A 27,629-nucleotide genomic window follows, 5' to 3' on the forward strand; every position below is an offset into this window, starting at 1 on the left:
AAAAATCCTATTATATAAGGAAAATTAGATCACCATTTTATTAAATTTATATTAAGGGACACTTTAGTCGTTATAACATTACTTTGCAACCAATTAAATAGTTAAGGGGTTATGTGCATTTTTTTCTTTACGGAAGTTTCTTGCAAAAAATTCAAAGGATTTAATGTAATTTGTTTTATATAATAAGAATATAGGTATTTTTTTTAAAAAATATTTTACATCCACTCGCATTTACTATGTTATCTCCATTGAATATTTGGAGAGCTTTTTTTTTTACTTTTTTTCTTTTTAATTATTAGGGTAAAAGTCCGTTCCATTAAGTACTTTTATTAACCATTATTTATTTTTTAACTTTACCAAAGATAGCATTACTTCTCCGAATGTGCCACACATATCTGTCCGGAACACGAGTCTAAAAAGTATTGTTTCAATGTATTCCTTTTAAGAAAATAGATTCATAAAAGTGTAATAAAATATTGAAAAGAAACTTTAATTACGGAGTATGAGTTTTGACTGAATTGGTGGACCATGGTACAAGACTATTTGTTATGTCTATGGTGGACTATCAGTGCGAAAGTAATTTCTGCTCGTGTAGAACAGTAAATCACCATTCCACTCAACGACGCAGCTCTATAGAGAGAGAAACTAGAGAGAGAGAGTATGAACGTAAGGAGCTCCAAATCCTTCTCTCTCTCTTCGCTATCAACTCAATTTCTTTCTACCTCTACTTCTTCACCTACGCCGACCACTTCCACCACAAACCCCCATCGGAAAACCACCTATCTCAAACCCTAAACCTCCACAACCTATCGGAAAGCCACCAACACTTCCACACTTGCCACACTTGCCATGCCAAGCCATGGCCGATCTTGCCTTCCTACCTCCCCTGGTCTCTCAACCCTGACGTCCCCTTCAGATCATGCGAAGGCTACTTCGGCAACGGCTTCACTGAACGCCTCGATGTCCTCAAGCCCTCGACGGAGAATCACCAGAGATCGGGCGGGTGGTTCAGGTGCTTCTATGGTCGGACGTTGCGGAGTTCGATATGCGAGGGAGGGAGGATTCGGATGCATCCGGAGAAGATTAGTATGTCGATCGGAGATTGGAGGCGGTGATCGGGAGGGGAGAGGATGCAGAAATGCCGGTGTTCGAGTCCGGGGCTTTTGATATCGAGGTGGGCGAGAGGTCGAGTCACGGACGAGAGCTTGCGAGTCGAGATTTTCTTGATCGGTATGTGCAGCGAGCCACGATTTCGAAGCACGCGATGCGTGGTTTGATGGATTCGATACTGCAAGTTGGCGCTGATAACTTCACATGTTCGGAGGTTAGGTTTTGTTTTCCGTTTTGTCAATTTTTATGATTTATTGGTGTTAATTTAATGTTTTCCTGTTATCTGGGACTTTAAATGCCAAAAAAAAAAAATCTGAACCAGATGCTGCTAATTATAGAAATTTACTTAAATTTATTGACTTTGATTGAGTGATATTAATGTTGCTAAATGAATGAATATTGATGTTTATTAATTGAACTCGAAATTTTGATTTTGATACTATTGAATTTAATGTTGATGGCTTCCTGTGGTTACAGATTACCTTTTGTGTTGGGGATAATCAAATGAACTTTTTACTTTAGGATGTGCTGCTCTAACAATTTTTTAAGATCGATAGTTCAAAATATAGCAGACATTTTAACCTGTACTGATTGAACCAGCGTCACTATTATTATTAATTTTTAAGGAGGGGGAAAGGGGTGTTGAGGGTTTGGTTGGTTTAAGTGAAGGGCAGAGCCCAAGAATGCTAACAATATTTTCCGCACTTGAGACCCCTATGATATCCAGACAAAAAAAAAAGTGATATCCAGAGAAGAAAGGCCATTACAGAATGTTGGGTGGACCACCATACAGATTTTAAGTGGGGAATTGGATACAAACATTACATTTGGTAATATTTTACACAAATCTTGACTTTTTTCTGTTGCATTAAGCAATGCCCTATTACTTACAAGTTCCAACAACAAAAAAAAACAAGAAGAAAAAGTTACAATTGATATGCGCCGGGGGGGGGGGGGGGGGGGGAGAATAGTTACTTGCTAGTTGCGAAGTGACTGGAGTTTTAATTGGTAGAATTGAACTGGAGTGAGATGTGGACATGTTTCAATTTCTTAATTTTCTTCGACTTAAAACTAAGATTCAAGGGGTTTTCTAAGCAAGTTGTTATCTGTCCAGAGCTTAGCAGCAACATGTTACATACACTGCCTTTTGAGGAGAGATATTGGGTGGGAGGTTAGGATTTGGGCTTTTGGGCCATGTGGCTTGTACCTTTTTGAGAGTGATGGTGAATCTCTGCACTGTTACTTGTAAAAGAAAAGGCATCTACTTGTTTGATTAAGAAATTATTTTACATTTATGGAATTCTGGGGATTTTTGGTCAGGAATCAAGCAATGGACGGGTGGAAATCTGGATGGTTTCAGAACATCAGAAAAACTTAAATCTAGAATTTGATAGATGTTATCATAGATAATTTTAATTTCCTTGGGACAAGGTGGAGTTGACATGCATAAGAGCAAAAATGTTCAGCCCATGTCAACACTTAACCTTTTCTTTTCTTTGAAGAAGAGTAATGCTATCAAGAGAGCTTCCTCACGACAAGAGTCGTGAACTCTCCACTGGATTGAAAGATGTACTAAATGATTCATTTGACTTTTCACAAATGTCAAAAAAATATTTCAATTCAATGGTTAAACGTGGAGAGCTCATGACTATTATCGTGAGGAAACTCTCTTGCAAGCATTACTATTTGAAGAAGTGGTATCTTTTTTCTTTTTTTTTTGAATACCTTAAAGTGATGCGAAATTAGCAGGACAACTTTTTCATGGACGCATTATACATACTCTTTTCCCATGTCAATCATGATGCATTTATTCTTTATTATTATTTTTAGCATCTTTTGTTTTTGTTTTCAAATATCTGATGCAACGTTTCTCATTACAGTGGGTTGAGGAGCCTACACTTTTGGTCACATGTTATGAGTATGCAAACCTTTTTCACACAGTCACCGATTGGTTCAGTGCATATTTAGCTTCTAGAGTTACTGGCTTGCCTAATCGACCTCATGTGGTTTTTGTAGATGGCCATTGTATGGTATGTGCTCTCAACTTCACATTGCTCATATTTTCTATTTATTATTGGCTTGCTATAAAATATATTTTTTTGGGGTCATAATAAAAATCCTTTTTTTATTATGATGTTTTGTTGAGCAAGCAATAGAGTCCACAAAAATGAAATAGATATCTAACTTTAGTGTTACAAACCATGCACTTCATATTAAAACTGATGGCATCCATGCATGATGATAAACAATGCACTTGAATTTGAAATTTGTAGTTATTTATGGAGTGATAAAAAATGAGAGCAGTGAGAGACTTTTATATTTGCATTTGCTTGTATTCCGAGTTCAAATTATGTTCTCACGGACATTTAAATGGTGTGCCTCCTTCCTATAATCATCTTATTTGCAACATTACCGCTATCTGATGAAGTACAATTTCTAGCAGATGTACAAGATGGTGGATATACATAACAACTTAATATGGTGCAAATTGGGAATTATGGTCTAAAAATATAAAATAAAATAAAAAATTCACTAGCTAAGCAAAGTTGAAAGGTGTTACCTAGTTCTGGTTCGACCACGGCAAGGTCCTGGGGAGGGAAGACTTGAGATAGACCTAATTTTGGTATTTCACAAAGTGGTTACTCTTCAACTCGAACTTGCGCCAGTCGCATCAATGCTCAAGCGTTTAACCATGTCAAGCTTGGTTTCCTCCCAATTGATTTGTTGGACTGATAAATGACAGGGGTCTATTGACTGTTAAACTATTTATTTATTATCAGGTTAGAAATGCTCCTTTCAGGATCATTGTTCAGTCCAACACAATGTTTGGGATGCAGTAGAACTATGGAAATTTGTTTTGTCTAGTTTGTTTTGTATTGGTGGTGCCTTTTGTCGAAAAACAAAGCACACTCATAATTCCAACTGAAATGACACATAATTTAGTTGTGTCTGTGTGTAAGAGAGGGAGAGATGTAACTGGAAACACTCCTAATTTTATTTCGCAATGATGTGAAGAATAGGCTATTTGAGCATGGATGTCTAGATTACGTAGGCTGACATACCGGACTCCGCCTCCCACTTTCTATAGAACATGGAAAATATGGTCTCAAACTGTCAGTAGGGACTATGAAAGTATTGGATATCAGACTCGTATATGGTGTTATTAGTGTTTCATCATGTATGATCAAGGAGTAAGATCAGTATAATGCGATTAACTTAGTATTAGACTCATGCAGAAGCATAGATTGGTAAACTATCAAATCAATGTGTTCTCTTACAGTGAATTTACTATCATGGCAAAGCATTTCCACGTTTTGAGTATTCTTGTGCTGTGTCAAGGGCCAAGGCCTTGTGAGATGTTAGGTCCTGTCAGTGTATTAGTTTATAAAGCATCCAACAGATGCTCTTCTTTGATTCTCAGAATCAGTCATTTTTTAAGAACATACCTTGTTTTCTTAAAGCCAACAGGTTAAGTAGATAGTTTTAGGCCACTTTATATATAGGTTATGCTTATTGATGAACTTGTTCTTATTTTTTGATAGGATGGTGTTGCAAAGTCCGTTGACACCAGAAGCTATACTACTAAGTACTCATGATGTATTGACACAAAATTTAACAAAGATACGGAAAATTATCAAGAACACACACCAATTTACTTTGTTTGGGTTAAAGCGTATGTAGTGGGACTGAGACGACAAAGAAATTCACTGTTGGAGATGAAGGTTATAAGAAAATTTACAAACCCTAGCCTCCCTCTATTTATACCAAGTTCCATATTTAACAGAGCTTACCAAATTCCCCTGATTTGACCCTTCTATTATTTGGTCCTATGATACAAGAGAAATACCAATATTACTGTAAAATTCATGGTCTATTGGCCTTCTTGGCCTCTGTAAAAGGCCTTTTGGATTCAGAATTTTAAGACACCATTACACTATCTCATCCTTGGCTTGAATTGTATCAAGCCTAATGAAACAGAAATCCTCTTTTGTATATTCTCCACAAAAGCCCCCATAGGGTTTACCTCAATAGCTCCAAGCACAAATTAAGCTTGAGTAAGTTTGACTTGAACACAGGAATAGGCTTGGTAGTCTTATATTCCGGGCTACCTGTAATAGCATCAGTATGTTGAATCCTCTCTTTAAATACTTGATCTTTGCTCATGTGCTTTGCACTGTCTGTGATGACGCACAACAGTTAACTCCTACTGTAAACCCAGATTACCAACTAAAACTCTTATTCAAAGAATTCCTGTTCGCTTAGTCACTGCCATATACCTTGCCTGTAGACTGTAGTGAACAAGGCAACTGTAGTGATTTGACAAGTTGTCTTCCAACTGATGGCTCACTTGAGAGAGTGAACACATAATGTGTCAGAGATCTCCTATTGCATAAGTGGAATCCGCAAACCTTATAACACTATTGGAAGTGTCGCTGCTACTGTGGTCATAAACCAAATCCATATATGTAGTACCTTTCAAATACCAAAGTAACTTCCTATGCACTTCATTTGGATACTCCATATATCCACTACGGTACTACCAGAGTGGCTGGGTCTTGGCTCAACGGTAAGGGTGCTCGATTTTGACCTGGAAGTCACTTGTTTGAAAGGGGAAACCACCTCTTCTCATGCAGAGGTGAAGCTGTGTGCATCTGACCCTCTCAAGACTCTGCAGTGGCAGTGCACTGGGTGAAATAGGTTGCGTAAAACTAACATGGGATAAAGTAATTTAAAATGATTTTAAAAGATTAAATAAAAGAGGAGAAATAACTTGAAATAGACAAGAATGGAAAAAGAGAATTCATATGGCTGGATCATTCAAATGGAATATTTCAATTTTTTCTTTCGTCTTCTATATTCTTTGTTCCGGATTACTCTTTTCATTTGATATATTCACTGTTTCAGATGAAATGTTGTTGACCTTGAGGAAACTTGTAATTTGAGCTGCTTCTTTTGATGGTTGAATTATGAATGCACTTAACAAATGTATCGATCACTGCTCGACTTGCTTCATCTCTTTCTCAACCACTGATTTCGATTCATGCACTTTTACCTTTGAGTCTCTTTTTGGAGAGCAAAAATTACTGTCTGAAATTGTGCCTGAATTACCAATTTTACCGTGCTAAGATTGTAAAGGTTGCCAATCCCTAAATATTTTACTCTGCCTACTTCTCTGTTGTGTGGCTAATAATCGAGTAGTCTACAAAATTACAGTTCCTGATTTCTCTTTGGCAAAAATTCAGGCACCTTTGGAAGAAACATGGAAGGCACTGTTTTCAAGCCTTAGATATGCCAAAAACTTTAGCGGTCCTGTTTGTTTTCGCCATGCAATCCTTTCGCCTCTGGGATATGAAACTGCCCTATTTAAAGGGCTGTCTGAGGATGTAAACTGTCGCGGAGCTTCTGCACATGATTTGTGGCAAAAACCTGATAATCACAAAACGGCACGATTATCTGAGTTTGGAGAAATGATAAGAGCAGCTTTTGGTTTTCCGGTAGATAGACACCATAACCAAAAGCCGATATCAGGTCAAAACATCCTCTTTGTTCGGCGAGAGGATTATTTAGCTCATCCACGACATGGTGGTAAAGTGGAATCGAGGCTCAGCAATGAACAAGAGGTGTTTGATTCTTTAAAGAGCTGGGTATCAAATCATTTGGAATGCAAAGTAAACCTAATTAATGGTTTGTTTGCACACATGTCCATGAAAGAGCAAGTCCGAGCCATTCAAGATGTGTCAATCATTATTGGAGCTCATGGAGCAGGTCTCACTCATATAGTTTCAGCAACTCCGAAAACAGTGATATTTGAGATCATTAGCCGTGATTTCAGGCACCCACATTTTCGATTGATTTCCCAGTGGAAAGGATTAGAGTATCATTCCATGATTCTGGCTGGATCATATGCCAATCCTTCAGCGGTTATTGATAAGCTCAGCAGCATATTGAAGAGTCTTGGATGCTGAAAGTATTATTAATATTTTGGATGAATTTGGTGTACCCTCCATTACTGTGAAGCGAAAATGGTGCAACAGAAAGTCCTCTGCATTCACAATCTAACACTGGGATCTATAGATGTGTTATGTTCAATCTTTTGACTTTGTTTAGGTATTAGTTTTTTCTGGTACTACTAGTTTACCCTTTTCAAATGGGTAATTAGATCAAAGATGGAAAAAGTTGAAGGTACACAAACAGGGATTTAACTTTTTTTGGTCTAATTGTTAGACCTAGTAAAGAGGAGTTGCTGTAGCAATAGATCGGGGAGGTCCAGAGGGCTTGGCTATATTTCATCAATGGAAAAGTAGGTGGACATTCTTGTTGTCAGGCAGTGGAGGATTGATTACGAGTGAGAAGATGAAAACCATTGTTGCTGGGTATATTTCCCGGCAACCTTTGTTACTGTTTGTATCAACGGTGGAGCCCCCACGGGGAAGGGGGGTTTGATTTTTCATGGAAACTGATTGTTTTGTCACTTTACACGAAAAAAAAAAAAAAAAAAAGCTCTCTTATTGTTAATAGAACAATTTGATTGTTGATTTTCATGTTGGAATGTTCTGTTGATTTTGCATCACTCCATTACCGTCTTTAACTTTTAGTTTCCTGATTGTTGACTACTCAATGGAGTCGATGCCAATGCAGCTCAACAAAGGATTCAAGCTGAACCTTAATTATTTCTTTTCCCGTGTCTGACTCTATAGTCAAATAATTTGGTTCTGTTATACATATATATGTGTGTGTGTGTGTGTGTGTGTATTTATTTTTTTATTGTTGTAGTATGATGGAAAGATACGTTGGAGAAAGAATATGCTGGACTCCTCGTGTTTCCTGATGAAGAAGAAGAAGAAAATAAATAAAACCAGAAAACTCTTTCATAATTAGGAAAAGAAAATAGTTCTTTGAATTAGTGAATTTTATTTTTTTAAAAAAAAGAATTAGTGAATTTTATTATTATTTTTTTTTTGAAAATCCGAGATATCCGAGACTTCGTGCAAGGCGACTCTCCCGACCGGATAAAACTCGGACTACGTCCGAAGTCGCGGCCTCAAGGAATTGCTCACACCTAAGGGGAATCGAATCTGAAACCTGAAGCTTTATATCCTTCCAAGATTGAATAGTTGCAACTGGACCTCCCTTTAAATAAAAACATGAAAAAAAAATAATAATTAAATAATCAACTTAAAGAACAAGAACTAGAAGAAATATGTAAGAAATTCAAATTTGTATACAAAAATACATATACAAATAAATACATAATAGAAATTTCAAGAAAATTGGAAATTAGAATTTGAGCTATTAAAAGAGTCCCCAAAAAAGAAGTAATTATATAATAAATCTCGACAGAATATATATAAAAATAAAGATATGATTTTACATCAAAAGTCCAACCTTTCATATTACTAAATCAACTACATAAATAACATAATACACAAGAATTGAATTGCACATTAGATAATCAATCTAAATGCAATTCAAAGATCATTATCAATATATACAAAAACAAAATACTGATTCTCCATCAAAAGTGCAGCCTTTCATATTATTAGTCAACTACATAGTACACAAGAATTAAATTGTAAGAAAACTTACATGAAGTTCGTTTCTTAATATATGAGCGACAAACTTTTTAGGTTCAAGAGCAAATCACCTTTACGAAATGTGCCTCACACGGTATTAAAATTTAAATTTGTACCATATATATATACACACACACAAATAAGTACATATTAGAAATCACAAGAAAATTGCATATTGAAATTTTATCGAATAGAACCTTGCGATTAAAACCTTTCAAAAAAAAAAAAAAAAAAAAAATTTATAGGGTGTGAGAGGTAACTAAGAATGGACTACTTTTGTTCTTCAAATTTCGATGTTCAAGTTGATTTTCTTATTTATTATTATTTTTTTACTCAACACCATTCAGACGTGGGTAGAAAGGATCGTCCAGTGCAATCCTGGCATATTTGATTTTTTTGCTATCCTCTCTTTCACCCATTTGAATTTTAATTTCTCAACAGCATTAGGCTAATTTTGGATTGATCGGTTTAATTTATGAGATGAAATTCTTTGTTACCATAACATGGAGAAAGATTGAGAGAGTTCGTATTAATTTTACTTGTTTAACTTAATGTAGGTAAGACGATAATGAAGTGTACGTTGACGAAATCATACAATAGTTTATGAGAATGGTTTGGAATATAAAATTTGTACTATTTATCTAAACTAGTGTGTCTTTTATTTTTTCATTTGATGATGATGATGATTGTTGATGATGGATTCTGCGCAACCCAGATCTGATCTAACTTCCTGAACAGAGAGAAGAAAAGATGATCCTACAAGCACCGGTGTGTTACCGGTGGAGTAGGCTCCGACGAATAAGTCAGTGTGCGAACTAATCTCTTAAGAGAAATCAAGAACTTGAGTTAGGGTTTTTTGCGTACCTCCAAACGTTGATTACCCCGCCTTTTTTATAGGGCTTAGGTTAAGATGTCACGTAGAATTACCTTATTGTAATCTGTAAACTTAATCCTCATCGTAATCTTTAATCCTTATCGTAATCTGTAAAGCCTATCTCAATCTGTAATCTTATCGTAATCTGCAGAGCCTATCTCAATAGTGCGTTAATTTAGCAATCTTCCCTTAATTATGGATATTTAAATTATACATCCATCAGTTGCCCCCCGTTTCGGAGGATTGCTTGTCAAACCACCGGAACGTTAATTCCAAAATATCACACAATAATATATAGTTAGAATTGCAGAGCCTTGTCCATTAGCCTGACTTATATTGTCATTTCGCGAATACAGTCGGGGGTCATAGTATCACATTGGCAGCTCGTATATGTGGCAAGCTTGTATATTTGTCGTATATTGGCAAGCTTGTATATTTGTCGTAGTGCCACATTGACAGCTCGTATATGTGGCAAGCTGCCATGCTGGTAGTCTACCGTTATGTGGTAAGCTGCCATGCCATGCTGCCGTGGCAAGCTGTCCTGCTGGCATGCTGCCGTTATTTGGCAGGTTGCCCTATTGGCATGCTACCTTTATTTGGCAGGCATGCTGCTTTTATTTGGCAAGCTGCCCTGCTGGCATGCTGCCTTTATTTGGCAAGCTGTTATGTTAGGATGCTGCCGTTATTTGGCAAGCTGCCCTGCCAGCATGCTGCCATTATTTGGCAAGCTGCCCTGCTGACATGCTGTCTTTATTTGGCAAGCTATCATGCTGTCGTTATTTGGCAAGCTGCCCTGCTGGCATGCTGCCTTTATTTGGGAGGCATGCTGCTTTTATTTGGCAAGCTGCCATGCTGGCATGCTGCCTTTATTTGGCAAGCTGTTATGCTAGCATGCTGCCGTTATTTGGCAAGCTGCCCTGCCAGCATGCTGCCTTTATTTGGCAAGCTGCCCTGCTGGCATGCTCCCATTATTTGGTAAGCTGCCCTGCTGGCATGCTACCGTTATTTTATACCTGATTTTATTGACATCTTTAGTTGGCTCGTCCCTTTAATAAGGAAAGTAGATTAAGACGAGTTTCACGTAGCTCGTAATAAGGTAAGTAGATGAATACGAGCTTCACTCAGCTCACCCTTTAACACGGGAAGTAGATTACTATGAGCTTCACACAGCTCACCTTTTAACGAGGGAAGTAGATTACTATGAGTTTCACTCATCTCACCCTTTAACAAGGGAAGTAGATTAATACGAGCTTCACCCAGGTCACCCTTTAACAGGGGAATTAGATTAATACGAGCTTCACCCATGTCACCCTTTAACAGGAGAAGTAAATTACTATGAGCTTCACTCAGCTCACCCTTTAACAAGGGAAGTAGTTAACCCCTCATAGTAGATTACTATGAGCTTTACTCATCTCACCCTTTAACAAGGGAAGTAGATTAATACGAGCTTCACCCAGGTCACCCTTTAACAGGGGAAGTAGATTAATACGAGCTTCACCCAGGTCACCCTTTAACAGGGGAAGTAGATTACTATGAGCTTCACTCAGCTCACCCTTTAACAAGGGAAGTAGTTAGCCCCTCATCTTTTTACGAGGGAAGTAGATGAAGCTGACCCTTCATTCTTTTAAGGGGGAAAGAGGTGTGGTCTTGACATGGGAGTCATCTCCTCTGACGGTTGTCTCGGGATGTTGGCAAATCGTTGACACTTGTCGCACTTTTTAACGAAGTCAAGTGCATCTTTCTGCATGGTGGGCCAATAGTATCCTAGTCGGATGGCCTTGTTAGCAAGTGACTTACCCCCAGCATGGTTTCCACAAACTCCTAGGTGGATCTCCCTTAAAATGTAGTCAGCTTCCTCGCTAGAAACGCATCGTAAATATGGCATGGAGAAACTTCTCTTGTAGAGCACCCCTTTGATAAGCGTATACCTAGCTGCCCGCATCTTGACCTTTCGAGCTTCTGCTCGGTCTATTGGTAGCACCCCATCCTTGATATATCTGATGATAGGATCTGTCCATTCCACACTCAATATCGCTTGTTGCACTTCAATTTGTCTTTCCTGAGATATAGATGGTTCGTCCAAATATTCCAGTGGTATATTCTTATTGATCTCAGGTTCAATGCAGTAGCTAGCCGGGCTAAAGCGTCTGCTTTCCCATTCTCTTCTCGTGGTACTTGATGAATTGAGAATCTTTGGAAGTGATTCTTTAATTCCTTCACCTTTTGTAGGTAACTCTTCATCTTCTCGTCTCGCGCCTCATATTCCGCTTGAACTTGTCCAGCGACCAGCTTGGAGTCGGTGTACATATTTAATTGCTCAACCCCTAGGGCATTTGCCACTTTTAATCCTGCTATCAAGGCTTCGTACTCTGCTTTGTTGTTGGTTTCTTTGAAACCAAACCGAAGTGCGTACTGTATACTTTCTCCCTCTGGGGAGACAAGAACAAGCCCGGCTCCGCTAACCTGAACATTAGATGACCCATCCACGAACAAGTCCCAGACTACTTCTGGGCCCATCTGCTCACTTAAACCTGGTTCTGTCGAAAATTGGGGTTGTTTCTCCTCTTCTGGAGGGGTAAACTCAGCTAAGAAATCAGCCAACACCTGAGCCTTTACTGCTGTTCTTGGCTTATACTGAATGTCGAACTCTTCTAACTCTACTGACCACTTCATCAGTCGACCAAAGCTTTTTGGCTTGTGTAGGACCTGTCGAAGGGGTTGATCTGTTAGGACCACTATCGTATGCGCTTGAAAGTATGGTTTCAGTTTCCTGGCGGACACAATTAAAGCAAAGGCCAACTGTTCCATCCTTGAATATCTTTCCTCCGCACCCCTAAGTGCTCTGCTCATGAAGTATACTGGCCTTTGGACCCCTTCTTCTTCTCGTATCAGAGCTGAACTGACAGCTGTCGTGGAGACTGCAAGGTATATGTATAGTTCCTCTCCCGGTATGGTTCGAGACAGTAGTGGGGGAGAACTAAGGTATTGCTTTAGTTCTTTGAACGCCTGCTCACATTCTGGGGTCCATTCAAACGCCTTCCTTAGCACACGAAAGAAAGGTAGACACCTGTCAGTTGACCGAGAGATTAGCCTACTCAAGGCAGTAATCTTCCCTATTAGTCATTGTAGATCCTTGGTTGATCTTGGCGATCTCATGTCAATGACTGCTCGGATCTTCTCTGGATTGGCCTCAATTCTTCTTCTGCTTACCAAATATCCCAAGAACTTTCCTGAGGAAACCCCAAAGGCACACTTGCTAGGGTTGAGTTTCATCTTATGCCTCCTAAGTACCTCGAAGGTCTCCTGCAGGTCAGTCAAATGGTCTTCAGCTTTTAAGCTTTTCACCAACATGTCATCAACATATACCTGCATATTTCTACCAATTTGATGCTTAAACATTGCATTCACTAGCCTTTGGTATGTTGCACCAACGTTCTTGAGCCCAAACGGCATTACTTTGTAACAGTACAAACCTCTATCAGTGATGAAGGCCATTTTTTCTTTATCTGAGGTGTACATAGATATCTGGTTGTATCCAAAATATGCATCCATGAAACTTAATAGTTCGTGTCCAGCCGTTCCCTCAACGAGCATATCGATTCTTGGGAGAGGAAAGCTGTCATTCGGGCAAGCTTTGTTAAGGTCGGTGAAATCCACACATAGCCTTCACTTTCCATTTGCCTTCTTCACTAAGACCACATTTTCCAGCCAGTCGGGGTAGCACACCTCTTGAATAAAGTCGACTTTTAAGAGCTTTTCCACCTCTTTTGATATAGCCTGATTCCTTTCTGGAACGAAAGTCCTCCTCTTTTGTCTGACAGGTTTGAAGTCAGGATTTACATTTAAGCGGTGCTCCATGATAGTGGGGTCTATACCCGGCATGTCTTCATGCAAATACGTCTCGATTCTTCTTGAGGAATTGAGTAAGTTCATCTTTGATACCTGGGGGGAGTAAAGACCCTATACTCACTTTTTTTCTCGGGCTCACCATCACCAAGGACGACCTCTTCTAGCTCCTCTGTAGGTTCCGCTCTATGAAAGTTTGGTCTATCTTTCCCTTCCAGACCTTCAATCGTAAATGTCTCTTGCGATTTTGTTTTCTGAGAGAGGTGACATAACATTCGCGAGCTATTGTTTGGTCCCCTCTTAGCTCTCCCATACCATATTCAGTTGGGAAACGCATCAGGAGATGGTAAGTGGACGTGATTGCTTTCATGGCATTTAATGTTGTCCTCCCCAGGATAATATTATATGATGATGGGCAGTCCATCACTACAAAGTCCACCATTACAGTGACCTGCTTTGGATTGGCTCCTGCAGTAACTGCCCCTAGTGGATATACTTTGTCACCTGAAAATCCCACCAGTTGTGACTTCATGGGTCGAAGCTTCTCTCGGCTAATTTTCAATTTCTCGTACGCCTTAAGAAATAGTATGTTAGCCGAGCTACCATTGTCTATCAGTATTCGTCGAACAGTGAAATTAGCAACGACCATGGAAACTACCAGAGGGTCATCATGGGGTTGGTGAATTGCCTTGTCATCTTCTACAGAAAAGGTTATGACCGGCTCCTCAACTCGAGGTAATTTTGTTGGAGGACTTGTCATTCCAACTTCATTCACCTCTGAAAAACTCCGAATTCTCCTAGCATGAGCCCTCCGAGCCGAACTTGTCTCACCACCGCCAGCGAAGCCACCCGATATAACTTTGATCTCACCCATTGGTTGGTGTTGAGGAGGGCGATTATCTCGGCCCTCCCGGGCTGAGTTGGAGCCTCCTTTTCCATTTCTAGTTGTGAATTTGCATAAATGACCTTTACGAACAAGGTTCTCGATCTGGTTTTTGAGGTCGAAACAATCTTCTGTGTTATATCCATGGTCCCGGTGAAACCTACAGTATTTACCTAGAGACCTCTTTGTTGGATCAGCTTTTAGCTTTGGCGGCCATTTCAATGATGCGTCATCTTGAATCTGCAGAAAGACTGGCTCTACAGATGTATTTAGGGGGTATAGTTATTATACCTGCCTGGGCTCACTGGGCGGCGAGACGATCTGTCAGCCTTGTTGTTTGAGAATTTCTTGTACTTCGATTCCTTTTCCTCCCTAGTGTTAGGTGCTGGCCTCTTCTTCTCCGACCTCTTATCTTCACCATCTTTGTTTTTTTGTGCATTCATAGCATCCTCAGCGTTTATGTGCTTCCACGCTCTAACCATCAACTCTGTCATGCTTGTAGGGGCTTCTTTTGATAAGGAAAATAGGAACTTAGAAGTCTGTAGTCCTCCCATAAAGGCTGTGAGGGCAACCTTGTCGTCCACCTCTTCTACCTGCAGCATATCAGCGTTAAAACGACTTATGTAACCACTGAGAGGGTTTCCCTTCTGCTGTTTCACATTCAATAAGTGGGTTGCTGTCTCCTATGCCTCTGCCCAGCGATGAAGTGTCCAATGAATTATTTGCTCAACTCATTAAAGATTTCAATGGAGCCTGGCTTTAATTTATTGAACCAAAGACGAGCCCAACCCTTTAGTGTGGTAGGGAAAGCCCTACACATAATCTCATCCGGTACGACTTGCAAATACATAAAAGCTTTGTAGGTCTCCAAATGATCGAGAGGGTCCCGCGTCCCATCGAAGCTCTCAAGAGTTGGCATCTTAAATTTGCTAGGTAGAGGACAACTCATAACATAACAGCGAGGCTAAATGCTAGGTTGGTCTTCTGTACCAGATCGTTCACTGTGGCCTGGCCCTTTCCTTTCATTGCTTGCATGACGTCTTTGACCCTAGTTCTCAGATCTTGCATCTACAGATTGAAATAAGTGACGTCTTCAGTCTTGTCACCAACACAACCAGAGGTACCTGCACGGAGCCTGGTGTTATTCCGTTCAAGAGACCGATGGTGATGGCTTCTCTGTTGACCCCCTATTTGACTAAGCTCAGCGTCGTTGTCAATCATACGGGAGTCATTATTGGGTACTTCATTATTCTCCACCTCATTAAGGGCGGCTAAGCGTTGTAGAATTATTGAATTTTGCTGGACTAATTGGTTCATGCCCTTATTTAAGGTTTAAACCTGTTGTTCCAACGCTGTGACGCGTTCATGATCGTTTGGGACGGCGGGGGGTTGCCTCGTCGAGTCCCTTGATCAGAAGTTTGCAATGCTTCGTATTCGCCAGCAACCAGACCAGATCGCAATCGAACCATACTTTATTTAGAGAACTAAAATCGTTCCCACAGACGGCGCCAACTGTTGATGATGGATTCTGTGCAACCCGGATCTGATCTAACTTCCTGAACAGAGAGAAGAAAAGGTGATCCTATAAGCATGATCGGTTGGTCAATTATACATCAACCTTCGCAATAGCACGAATCATTGTAAAATAGGGCTATTGGTAGGGTAAGTTGAACCACTGGGACTGCGCTAGTCTAAAGCAACCTAAATGTCTAGAATCATTCTTAGAATGATAAGGGGTAATAAGGGTTTGTTTGTTTGTCACTAAACTAGAAATGTAAAGATGCATAAACTAGTAGATTGCAAGGAATGTAAAGAAGTGAGATACAAGTAGAAAAGACTAGGGAGATGAATCCATTACCTACTCTATTAACATGCTAATATATGGTTAACTTGGGAAACAAATTAGATATATGGCAATGATATGTAGCAATACAAAATTACTACACTATCTCCAAGAATTTCATAGAATCAAGATTTAAGCATAATCCCTCAAAGTTATACATGCTTGACTACCTAAATGAAATTGTAGCTTCACATATTCACTAAGCTAGGGACTATCAAACCCCTCAATAACTATGGTGATAACACATGGAGCTAAGAATCAAGAATAAATCCATCAAAGGGGGACCCTAAGCTATGGACTAACAAGATTCTCAAATACATGCCAATAAAAACACTTTCACAATCTTGTTTCCATTGTCACTATGGAAATGAAAGCAATACAACCATGAGAACATACACTCTAACAGAAGATAATATATTCAACATGATCATTTATAAGAGTTTATGTTCATTACATCAAATACAAGCTCTAGACCATGAAAGTGCCATATATATACATATTTCCCAAGATTAAACCAAAACTAAGACATGCTTACAAAGTAGGGCTTCATCACCTCCCTAGATAGGGAGTTAGTTACCCATTGCCAAGCTAGAAGAAGGAAGAAGCTCCATCTTCATGGCCATTTTCGTGCAACCTTCTTGGAGCTTGAAGAACCCCTTCTTTTCTTGCTCTCTTCCCTTTCTCTATCTTGCAAAAATGTGTCTCCTTGATATGTGTGGCCTTCCTTGCCTTATCTCCTTCAACAAAGCTCTCTCTCTCCTCCAAAAACATCCCTAACCGCCTCATAAAGAAGTAAGTAGAAAATGAGGAAACCAATGCACAAGTGGCTGCCAAAATGAGAATTCCCGAAGGCAATTCTGCCCCAAATTCGAGCACTCTAAGCAAGGCCTCGAGCACTCGAAAATGGAGCAGATTGCTCCATGCTTGCTTTGATTCGCCCGGACCTACTTTGGTAAAACAGCCATAACTTTGCGTTCCGAACTCTGAACCGTTTGAAGATTTGGAAAGCTGATTTAAAGCTCTAAAAACTTTATGTTTTGGTGGAGATCCAATTCTCAAGTCTGGTTGGTCGAAATTGAAGAGCAAGGCAGAAATTCATTGCTGCCAGACAGTTCTGAGCACCTCTAATAAGAAGATCATAACTCTCTGCTCCGAACTCCGAATGATGAACTGCTTGAAGATTTGGAAAGCTGATTCAGAGTTCTAAATCTTTCATGTTATGAGGGAAGTCCAGTTCTTGAGTTTACTAGGTCAAAAATGGCGACAAAAGTCAGGTTCCACTGCTGCCAAGCTTCAGCATTGTGCCTCTCTTATCCAAAATTTCAACAAAACATCATTCTTGCTTCTTTTAAGCCAATGAACCTGAAAATAAACAAAAATGCACAAATGAAGATAATCTACATAGCAAAATCAAATAATGGACTTAACTAATGCAATTTAGGGCGCTTGAATATATAATATTCGGCGCTTGCCACACCCCCAAACTTACATTTTGCTAGTTCCTTAGCAAAACCAAAATGAAAAACTTGATGGAATGAAAAAAATGGGAATGCTAAAACAAAAATATCAACCATGGCAAAAATAAATATATACATAGCTCAAATACAACTTGAAACAGACAAAGAGCTGGAGACGGGGTCATTGGGAAAATTACCATACATATATGAAACATTGATACAAAAATTGACAAAAACCATTTCAACATGCATGCATCAACATCATCGTCCATATAAATAACTCAATTGTCATCTCTTAAATGGAAATCAACTCTACTTCAGTGAAAGTGAATTGGATTCTCAACATGCAGCTTTTACTTTCTTTTCCAATTCTAAGGCACAAGTTTTCAAATCATTGAATTCCCCTTTAAATGAAGTCCCTAAGGCATGATTTTATTTACAAGACAACTTTTGTTGCCTGCTGACAATTTATTAAAGCTCAAAAATGAAACATAGAATGATTGTGCAATGCTGAATTCCATTAAGCTTTCTAACCAACCTACGTAGCAAGCGTTAGGCCAACAACTCCCAAACTAGATAGCTTTAGGGTGTTAAGTGTAGAGACACTCCATAGGGCTTAATAGCTCAAGTTGGAAATGCTACGAACTCCAACAAACCATGTTTATTACAATTTTTTTTGAATGACCGTGCAATGTTTAAGTCCTTTAAGCTTTCTAACCAACCCCTGTAGCAAGCGTTAGGCCAACAGCTCCCAAACCAGATGGCTTTAGGGTGTTAAGTGTAGAGACACTCCAAAGGCTTAATAGCTCGAGTTGGAAAGGCTACGGACGTCAACTGGTCATTATTTTCTTTCCTTCTCAATTTTTTTTTTTTTTAGACAACTTAAATCATGCCAAAGATATTCATCTATTAGGTTCATCAAATCAGATTAACTAGGCCAAGGTCAAGGTCGATTAAGTTGCATGCCTCACAGTTAAGTTTCCAATGTGCATCTATGCATTGTGAAGCTTAAAAGAGTGTAAAGTCCAGCAAGAATCTAATTGAGACATTTATACAGATTACTTTGAATCCACATGATCATTTCAACTCAAATTTTTTTTTTATTTTCAAAAATGTCAATTGCTTCTATACACAAGGTATTAAACATATGCTTCGTCTCCGACAAGTGTCAAGTTATACTATCATTGCTTAGCAAAAATTATAAAACCAAAAATGCATAAATGCACCCCCAAACTTGAATGTCACATTGTCCTCAATGTGAGAAGACAAGTAAATGAAAATAAGAGCAAAGAAGGTAAAAGAACAATATTACCAAGTGGAGTGACGAATGCAAAAATATCCATCGATGTGAATGCGCAAACGCGTCCCCCAAACTTGGACAGGAAGACCTGTCAAAACATAACTACTATACACAAGTAAAAGCATAGGCTTTTAAGAAAAATCAAAACAGAAATAAAAACAGTCACATGAATGAGATGGCAAGATAAAAATCTAAACAAAACCCAAAAATTTATGTATTTATTTATTTAGTAATATTATTATTAGTATTATATCTATATATATATAAATATATATGTGTATATATATATATATATATATTTTAAATTTTAAAATTTAGCCTCTTTTCTTTTTTCTTTTTTCTTTTTTTTTTTTTTTTTTTTTTTTTTTTTTTTTTGTAGTAGTAGTAGTAGTATTATTGTTAATGGAGGTTGCATGGTGAAGGAAAGTGGGTTGGGGTGAGGGTTGGATGGTGGGTTTGTGGTTGGCCGAGAGGTGGAGTTGAGGAGATGGGTTGAGGATGGATGCCGAGAAGAGAAGAGTGGATGGAGGGGTGTGTGGGATGCCGAGAGAAGGTTGGTTTGAGTTGGTGGGTTGTGGTGAGATGGTGAGTTGATGAGAGAGAGAGAGTTGGTTTGGATGTGGAAGCTTGCATGCATGATGGGTGGTTTGTTTTTGGTTGTGAGTAGGAGAGAGATTGATGAAGGTTGCATGGTTGGCATGGTTTGTTGTAGAGAGGTTGAGGGTGGTGGACAGGAGGTTGGAGTTGGCTGCGAAGGCTCGGGATGTTTGGGCTGAAGGTGGAATGCAGTTGCGAGCACTCAAAGCTTGGCTTCGAGTGCTCGAAAAACAAACAGAGAGGTGGGCATGAGTGTGGGATGAGAGAGAGAGAAGGAAGGGTTGTGGTTACATGGATGTGCATGGGTTTACATGGTTTATGGGTGGATGCCGAGAGTGAGAGGTTTGCATGGGTCGTGGAGTTGGTTGCTGTGAGGATTGGGTTGTGGGTGGAGTGAGGTAGGTTGACGGGTTGTTGAGGCATGCATGGGCATGCATGGTTGTGGGTTTAAGATGAGGTTGGTTTTGAGAAGTGGGAAGCCGAGAGTTGGCATGTATGATGTGTGGATGCATGAGGGTTGCATGGTTGTTCATGGTTGGCATGGTTGGTAGGTTTAGTTTGTATGAGTGTGGTGTGCCGAGAGGGTGTGTGTAGGAGTGAGGATGGTTGGGAGGTGAGGGATAGATGTTGAAGGAGGTGGGGAAGTTGGTTGGTTTGGGTAGAGAGAGAAGCCGAGAGATGGGGGTGGTGCTTCGAGTGGTGATGGTTTGTGGTTGGTGTGATGGGGTTGATTATTGGAAGTGGAGGTGTTGGGTGGTTGTGCATGGGCTGTGTGGTGTATTTGGAAGTGGAGATGCCGAGATGAGATTGAGGTTGGGTTGGTGAGGAGGTGGATTTGCATGGATGGGTTGGTTTATGCTGGGTTTATGGTTGACAAAAGAGTGAGGAAGCAGATTCGAGTGCTCGAACTGAGCCTGCGAGCACTCGAATTGAAGGCAGTGGGCTTGGCATGGTAGTGCAGGAATTTCGAGCACTCTAACAGGAATTGAGAGTGCTCGAAAATGAGGCAGTGGCTGCAAATGAAGGGCTGAAAATTTAGAGCACTCCAAATGGAAGCTAGAGTGCTCTAAATGAAGGCAGTAGGCTCGTGATTTTGGTGTTGAACCTTGATTGCAGCTGCAAGGAATTTCAAGCACTCCACATGGAAATTGGATTGCTCTAAATTGAGGCAGTGAGCTAGGATTGATGCTTTGAAAGCTGCGAGCACTCAAATGGGAAATGGGATTGCTCAAAATGAAGACAATGAGCACAGCAATGAAGTTGCTCATCATGGAAATTGAATGTTGCAATATGAAGGCAATGAGTTTGCATGGATGATTGCAACAAAGAAATGTAACATGGGATGCATGGACTCAAATTGGATGAATGAATGCATGAAGTTATGAGCTTATGGCTGCAATGGAATTCCTATGAATGAATGAAAATTGCTTTTTTTTTTTTTTTTTTTTTTTTTTTTTTTTTTTTTTGAGACAATGTTTCAAGTTCATGAAAATTTATTATTATTATTATTGTTAATAATAATACAAAATTTTTGCATAAAAATATATATGTTTTTAACTTGAAACATTGCAACAAAATTTAAACTTTGCAACATCATGTCATTCGAATGCAAGGCTGAAAAATTCAACTCTATACCTCATTGTAATGCATGGAAAAATTAGAAAATTTTTCAAACTGTGCAATTTTTCTCCCATGAATATATGAATGAAATTTGGGAAAATTTTGAGACCTTGCAACTACTCTATACTGTATGAATGAATTTAAGAAACTTTTCAACTTTTTGCAACATCAATATAATGTATGGATGATTTTTAGGAATCATGATGCAACAATGCAGGAAGAGGAGAGGCTATGCATGTGAGGGCCAAGTCGAAAGTCCGAGAAAATTGCCCGATAGAGCCGGAAACTTCCGGGAATGAAAACAAGAGTTGAGAAGGTCTAAGAAGCCGGTCTAAAATTGTGGAACACAACTAAAGAGCATTCCAGAAAAATCAAATTTTTGGCTTTTCGAAACCATTTCCCAGAAAATTTCAAGGCTCAGGCAATGGAAAGGAGGTAGGGAAGCTTGGAACATCGAAAGAATTTATTCCCTTGCTTTGCTAAATTTAATGTCGATAGCTAGACGAACCAGAATCGGGATCCATTGAAGAGATGGATCCTTAACGCTCCGTATGCAACTTGCCTCCTTCATATGGTCTCAAACTTGGATCAATGAATGGTGAGGGAATTTGATCCTTCCGAAGAGAAACAAGTTTGGCCTTAGAGGATTTGAGCATCGCTTTTAATCTTACTTCTTTTATTTTCAGATTTAAGCAAAGGTGTTGCTTGTTCGAGATTATGGAGGCTCGTTGAATGTCATTGTCTTGACTAACAATGGGAGGATCATGACCTTTCATATTTGCAATCTCCAATTCATATACCTCCTTGTACTCAAATGGTTTGTTCATAGGTTGAGTATCATGGACAATGATTCTAGATTGGGCCGGAATGATTGGAAGAATTTCCAGCAACTTGCCAACATTCTCCTTACCCTTGTCCGATGGTTCACCTTCAAAATGTTGAGGTAACTCCGGTGAAGAAATGGAAGGAGATGGACAATCCCAAGATAGAGATGGATTTGGTGCTTCCCATAAAGGAGAGGAAAATGGTGATGGAATATCAAGCAAGGAGTTGACTTCCCGAATGGATTTGTCCACACCAAAATCCTCAAAATCAAAAGGGACCAAGCAAGCATGTAGGGGATCTTCCATTGAAGGAGGTAGGATTGGATTTTGAATGTGTTCATCAGCAATAGTGATTTCAAAACACTCATTGTCATCTGAAGGAAGTTGCACAACATTGAAGATATTGAGCTTAACATTCATATTCCCAAAAGAGATATCCATCAATCCGGATCTACAGTTAATGGAAGCATTAGCTGTAGCTAGAAAAGGACGTCCGAGAATTATGGGAATGTGTTTTCTTGGATCATGGACTGGTTCCGTATCAAGAACCACGAAGTCTACCGGGAAGTAGAATTTGTCCACTTTTATGATCACATCTTCAATAATTCCCCGTGGTTGCTTAATAGATCGATCAGCAAATTGCAACACTATCGGAGTTGGCTTTAGATCTCCCAACCCAAGTTGTAAGTAAACCGAGTATGGGATCAAATTGACACTAGCGCCCAAGTCAAGGAGGGCCCTTTCTATCTTGTTGTCACCAATGACACACGAGATAGTTGGGGCGCCCGGATCCTTATACTTTGGAGGAGCACTGTGTTGAATGATCGTACTCACATTCTCAGTTAGTCTTACTTTTTTTGGCAAATGATTTTTGGAAGTCCGCTTTTGAGTGCACAAATCCTTGAGAAATTTTGCATAGGGAGGGATTTGCTTGATAGCATCCAAGAGGGGCAAGTTTATCTTTACTTGCTTGAAAACTTCCCAAATGTCTTGAATTTTGCAATTTTTATTCCTAAAATATGTTGACTCTTAGAGACGTTGAGGAAACAGAGCTTTTGGCTCATAAGAAGTTTCCACATTTGGGGTGACATGCGTGGGATTTCCGTGAATGGTATTTGGACAAGAAGAACTTGGATTTGGATTGGAAGAGCTTGAATTTGGATTTTTCAAAGGAGGATTTTGTTCACTTTTGTCTCTATCGACCTTGTTGTCGACCACTTTACCACTCCGAAGGGTAGTGATAGCTTGAACATGCTCAAGACTCGGCCCACTCGGAGAAGGGGTTTCGTCAATTGCATGAATCCCTCTAGGATTTTCAAATGGTTGAGCGTGAAGCTTACCCTTGTCCTTTGGAACAATTGGTTCACCGAATTAGCTATTTGGCCCACTTGATTTTCGAGCTTAGCTATGGATTGAGTATGGGAGTGAACCATTTGGAGAGTAGGCTGCAAAGATGTCAAGAGTTGCTTGTTGGAATCCATGATTTGCTTGTTTAATGATTCCATCATTTGCACATTTAATGATTCCATTATTTGCTTGTTTGCAGCCACTATCTCATCAATTGGATTCACAGGAGGTTGAGTGGAGACATTTGGATTGTATGGAGGTTGGTAGCTTGAAGAGGCTTGGAAAGGCCAACCTTGATATTAAGAAGAGGGCTGATTTTGAGGCCCTTGATTTTGACATTGGGAATTTTGTGGGGCTTGTTGCCTCCACGAAAAATTCAGATGGTCCCTCCAACCTAGATTATATGTATTGGAATACGGGTTATGCCCGGGCCTTGAGAACATGGCATTAGCTTGCTCTTGGTTGGGATTGGGAAATTGCTCCGGTGTGGGGCAATCTTCCAAGAGATGGAATGGACTAGTACATAAAGCACAAACCGAACTTACCGGATTTTGGGACAATGAAGGGGGAAAATGTGGTGCCATCAATTGGTAGAATTTATGAGCAATGGCATCCACTTGAGATGATTCATCCCTTATTGATTTTTGTTGACAAGGATTGGTGTTCTTTGGAGTGGTTGAGGTCGGAGCCCTACGAGAATTGTGTTGAAGTGAATTTTCACTCAAATTCTCAAGTAAGGTCCAAGCCTCATCCGCATTCTTGGACATGAACATCCTACCACAAGAAGAGTCAACCATGAATCTATGGGTGTCGGTCAAGCCGGTATAGAAAGCTTGCACTAATTGCCATTTTGGGATCAAATGATGAGGACACTTCCGAAGAAGATCTTGTAACCTTTCCCAAGTCTCGTGGAGTTGTTCTCCATCAACTTGAGAAAAGCTTAGAATGGAACGCCTCATTTGGTTGATTTTACTCACCGGATAATACTTCTTAAGAAATTCTTGTTGCAATTGAGCCCAAGAAGTAATAGAGTTGGGAGCGAAGGAGTTCAACCAATATTTTGCCCTATCCTTTAGGGAGAATGGGAAAAGATGTAAGTGGAGTGCATTTTCAGGAAATCCTCTCAACCGGATGGTCGAACAGATTTCAAGGAACTCATCGAGATGCTTATATGGATCTTCATTATCAAAACCATGAAAAGATGGAAGCATTTGGATGGTACTAGATTTGATCTCATATTGAGCTGCATCGATGTTTGGCATCACTATGCAAGATGGAGAAGCATAGGTGGTAGGGATGAAATGATCTCTAAGAGTTATTGGCTCGATATTAAGAATTTCAGCCCTTTCATTGCCCGGATTTCCTATATTATCTCCCATTGTATTAAATTCAGTTTCAAGATCCCGTGTAAGAGTAGGTTCCCTAGGGTTCCGTCTAAGAGTTCTTTCAAGAGAGTTAATATCAATGGGAGAATCGATTGTGGGTAAGGAAAGTGACCTACGACCGAACATCAACAACAAAGCATATACTCAACAAAGCAATTCATCAACCATAACTCCACATACGATGTTCCCTTTCTCCTCAATTATCAAGACAGAAAATAAATGGCCACGACAAGGACCGATGCTTGAACACGAAATTAAAACAATAATATAGCCTCAACAAGGGCTTGCAAATAAATTAACTACTTCTAAGCTTAACACATGCACAAAATATAACAATGCGAAACTAAAAGGTCAAGAAGCTTACCTAGGGTCCTCTAGACTTACACTTTGCTAGCGTTCCCACGGCGAGAGTCGAGTCCCTAGAATCTTACAACATAAAAATGGTTAAACCACACGAGAAATGTGCACAAAACACAATATTAACAATCACACTAAGTTTAACCCTAAACTTTGGTTGCTAAACCGTTTGCAGTCCCCGGCAACGGCGCCAAAAATTGATCGGTTGGTTAATTATACATCAACCTTCGTAATAGCACGAATCATTGTAAAATAGGGCTATTGGTCGGGTAAGTCGAACCACTGGGACTGCGCTAGTCTAAAGCAACCTAAATGTCTAGAATCATTCTTAGAATGATAAGGGGTAATAAGGGTTTGTTTGTTTGTCACTAAACTAGAAATGTAAAGATGCATAAACTAGTAGATTGCAAGGAATGTAAAGAAGTGAGATACAAGTAGAAAAGACTAGGGAGATGAATCCATTACCTACTCTATTAACATGCTAGTATGTGGTTAACTTGGGAAACAAATTAGATATATGGCAATAATATGTAGCAATACAAAATTACTACACTATCTCCAAGAATTTCATAGAATCAAGATTTAAGCATAATCCCTCAAAGTTATACATGCTTGACTACCTAAATGAAATTGTAGCTTCACATATTCACTAAGCTAGGGACTATCAAACCCCTCAATAACTATGGTGATAGCACATGGAGCAAAGAATCAAGAATAAATCCATCAAAGGGGGACCCTAAGCTATGGACTAACAAGATTCTCAAATACATGCCAATAAAAACACTTTCACAATCTTGTTTCCATTGTCACTATGGAAATGAAAGCAATACAAACATAAGAACATACACTCTAAGAGAAGATAATATATTCAACATGATCATTTATAAGAGTTTATGTTCATTACATCAAATACAAGCTCTAGACCATGAAAGTGCCATATATATACATATTTCCCAAGATTAAACCAAAACTAAGACATGCTTACAAAGTAGGGCTTCATCACCTCCCTAGATAAGGAGTTAGTTACCCATTGCCAAGCTAGAAGAAGGAAGAAGCTCCATCTTCATGGCCATTTTCGTGCAACCTTCTTGGAGCTTGAAGAACCCCTTCTTTTCTTGCTCTCTTCCCTTTTCTCTATCTTGCAAAAATGTGTCTCCTTGATATGTGTGGCCTTCCTTGCCTTATCTCCTTCAACAAAGCTCTCTCTCTCTCCTCCAAAAACATCCCCAACCTCCTCATAAAGAAGTAAGTAGAAAATGAGGAAACCAATGCACAAGTGGCTGCCAAAATGAGAATTCCCGAAGGCAATTCTGCCCCAAATTCGAGCACTCTAAGCAAGGCCTCGAGCACTCGAAAATGGAGCAGATTGCTCCATGCTTGCTTTGATTCGCCCGGACCTACTTTGGTAAAACAGCCATAACTTTGCGCTCCGAACTCCGAATGACAAACCGTTTGAAGATTTGGAAAGCTGATTTAGAGGTCTAAAAACTTTATGTTTTGGTGGAGATCCAATTCTCAAGTTTGGTTGGTCGAAATTGAAGAGTAAGGCAGAAATTCATTGCTGCCAGGCAGTTCTGAGCACCTCTAATAAGAAGATCATAACTCTATTCCGAACTCGGAATGATGAACCGCTTGAAGATTTGGAAAGCTGATTCAGAGCTCTAAATCTTTCATGTTATGAGGGAAGTCCAGTTCTTGAGTTTACTAGGTCAAAAATGGCGACAAAAGTCAGGTTCCACTGCTGCCAAGCTTCAGCATTGTGCCTCTCTTATCCAAAATTTCAACAAAACATCATTCTTGCTTCTTTTAAGCCAATGAACCTGAAAATAAACAGAAATGCACAAATGAAGATAATCTACATAGCAAAATCAAATAATGGACTTAACTAATGCAATTTAGGGCGCTTGAATATATAATATTCGGCGTTTATCAAAGCACCAGTGTGTTACCGGTGGAGTAGGCTCCGACGAATAAGTCAGTGTGCGAACTAATCTCTTAAGAGAAATCAAGAACTTGAGTTAGGGTTTTTTGCGTACCTCCAAACGTTGATTACCCCGCCTTTTTTTATAGGGCTTAGGTTAAGATGTCACGTAGAATTACCTTATTGTAATCTATAAACTTAATCCTCATCGTAATCTTTAATCCTTATCACAATCTTTAATCCTTATCGTAATCTGCAGAGCCTTTCTCAATAGTGCGTTAATTTAGTAATCTTCCCTTAATTATGGATATTTAAATTATACATCCATCAATGATGATGATTATTATTATTATTATAATCCTATATAATTCGGTGAAATTGAGTTGTTGTTTGTTGCATATAAATATGATTTCTTACGAATTTAGAACATTATAAAATGCTTTTAGAAACTTATGTTAGTGTTATTACGATAAACACTTAATATGAGTCTTTTTTCTTTTTCTTTTATTTTATTTTTATTTTTATATAATTATCTTTTTCAAAAACAGTTGTTTGTCACCATTATTTGGTACACGTGTTTGACATACACAGCTTTTGGCGCCCACGGCTTTTTTTTGGCCTAGCAACAAAATGCCCACAACGAAAGGAAACAAACAACCAAAGGGCACAAAAGAACCAAAGCCCGGCAAAA

General features: G+C 39.3%; 1 protein-coding gene and 1 pseudogene across 1 annotated transcript; one reads left to right on the forward strand and one right to left on the reverse strand.

The window, feature by feature from the left end:
* Positions 1 to 533: 533 nt before the first annotated feature.
* LOC132311382 (beta-1,2-xylosyltransferase-like) lies at positions 534 to 7,785 on the forward strand (annotated as a pseudogene).
* Positions 7,786 to 13,567: 5,782 nt separating this feature from the next.
* On the reverse strand, positions 13,568 to 15,355 carry LOC132313995 (uncharacterized). Its single transcript, XM_059812922.1, has 3 exons — positions 15,278 to 15,355; positions 14,593 to 14,880; positions 13,568 to 14,527 (listed from the first exon to the last, which is right to left on the reverse strand). Exons 1-3 carry the CDS (start codon positions 15,353 to 15,355, stop codon positions 13,568 to 13,570), a joined length of 1,326 nt encoding a protein of 441 aa, XP_059668905.1.
* Between the last annotated feature and the right edge of the window lie 12,274 nt (positions 15,356 to 27,629).

Source organism: Cornus florida, unplaced genomic scaffold (genome assembly GCF_030987335.1).
Source record: "Cornus florida cultivar Cherokee Brave unplaced genomic scaffold, ASM3098733v1 CherokeeBrave_3.0.0_Hap2_Chr06, whole genome shotgun sequence".
Taxonomy (NCBI): Eukaryota; Viridiplantae; Streptophyta; class Magnoliopsida; order Cornales; family Cornaceae; genus Cornus; species Cornus florida.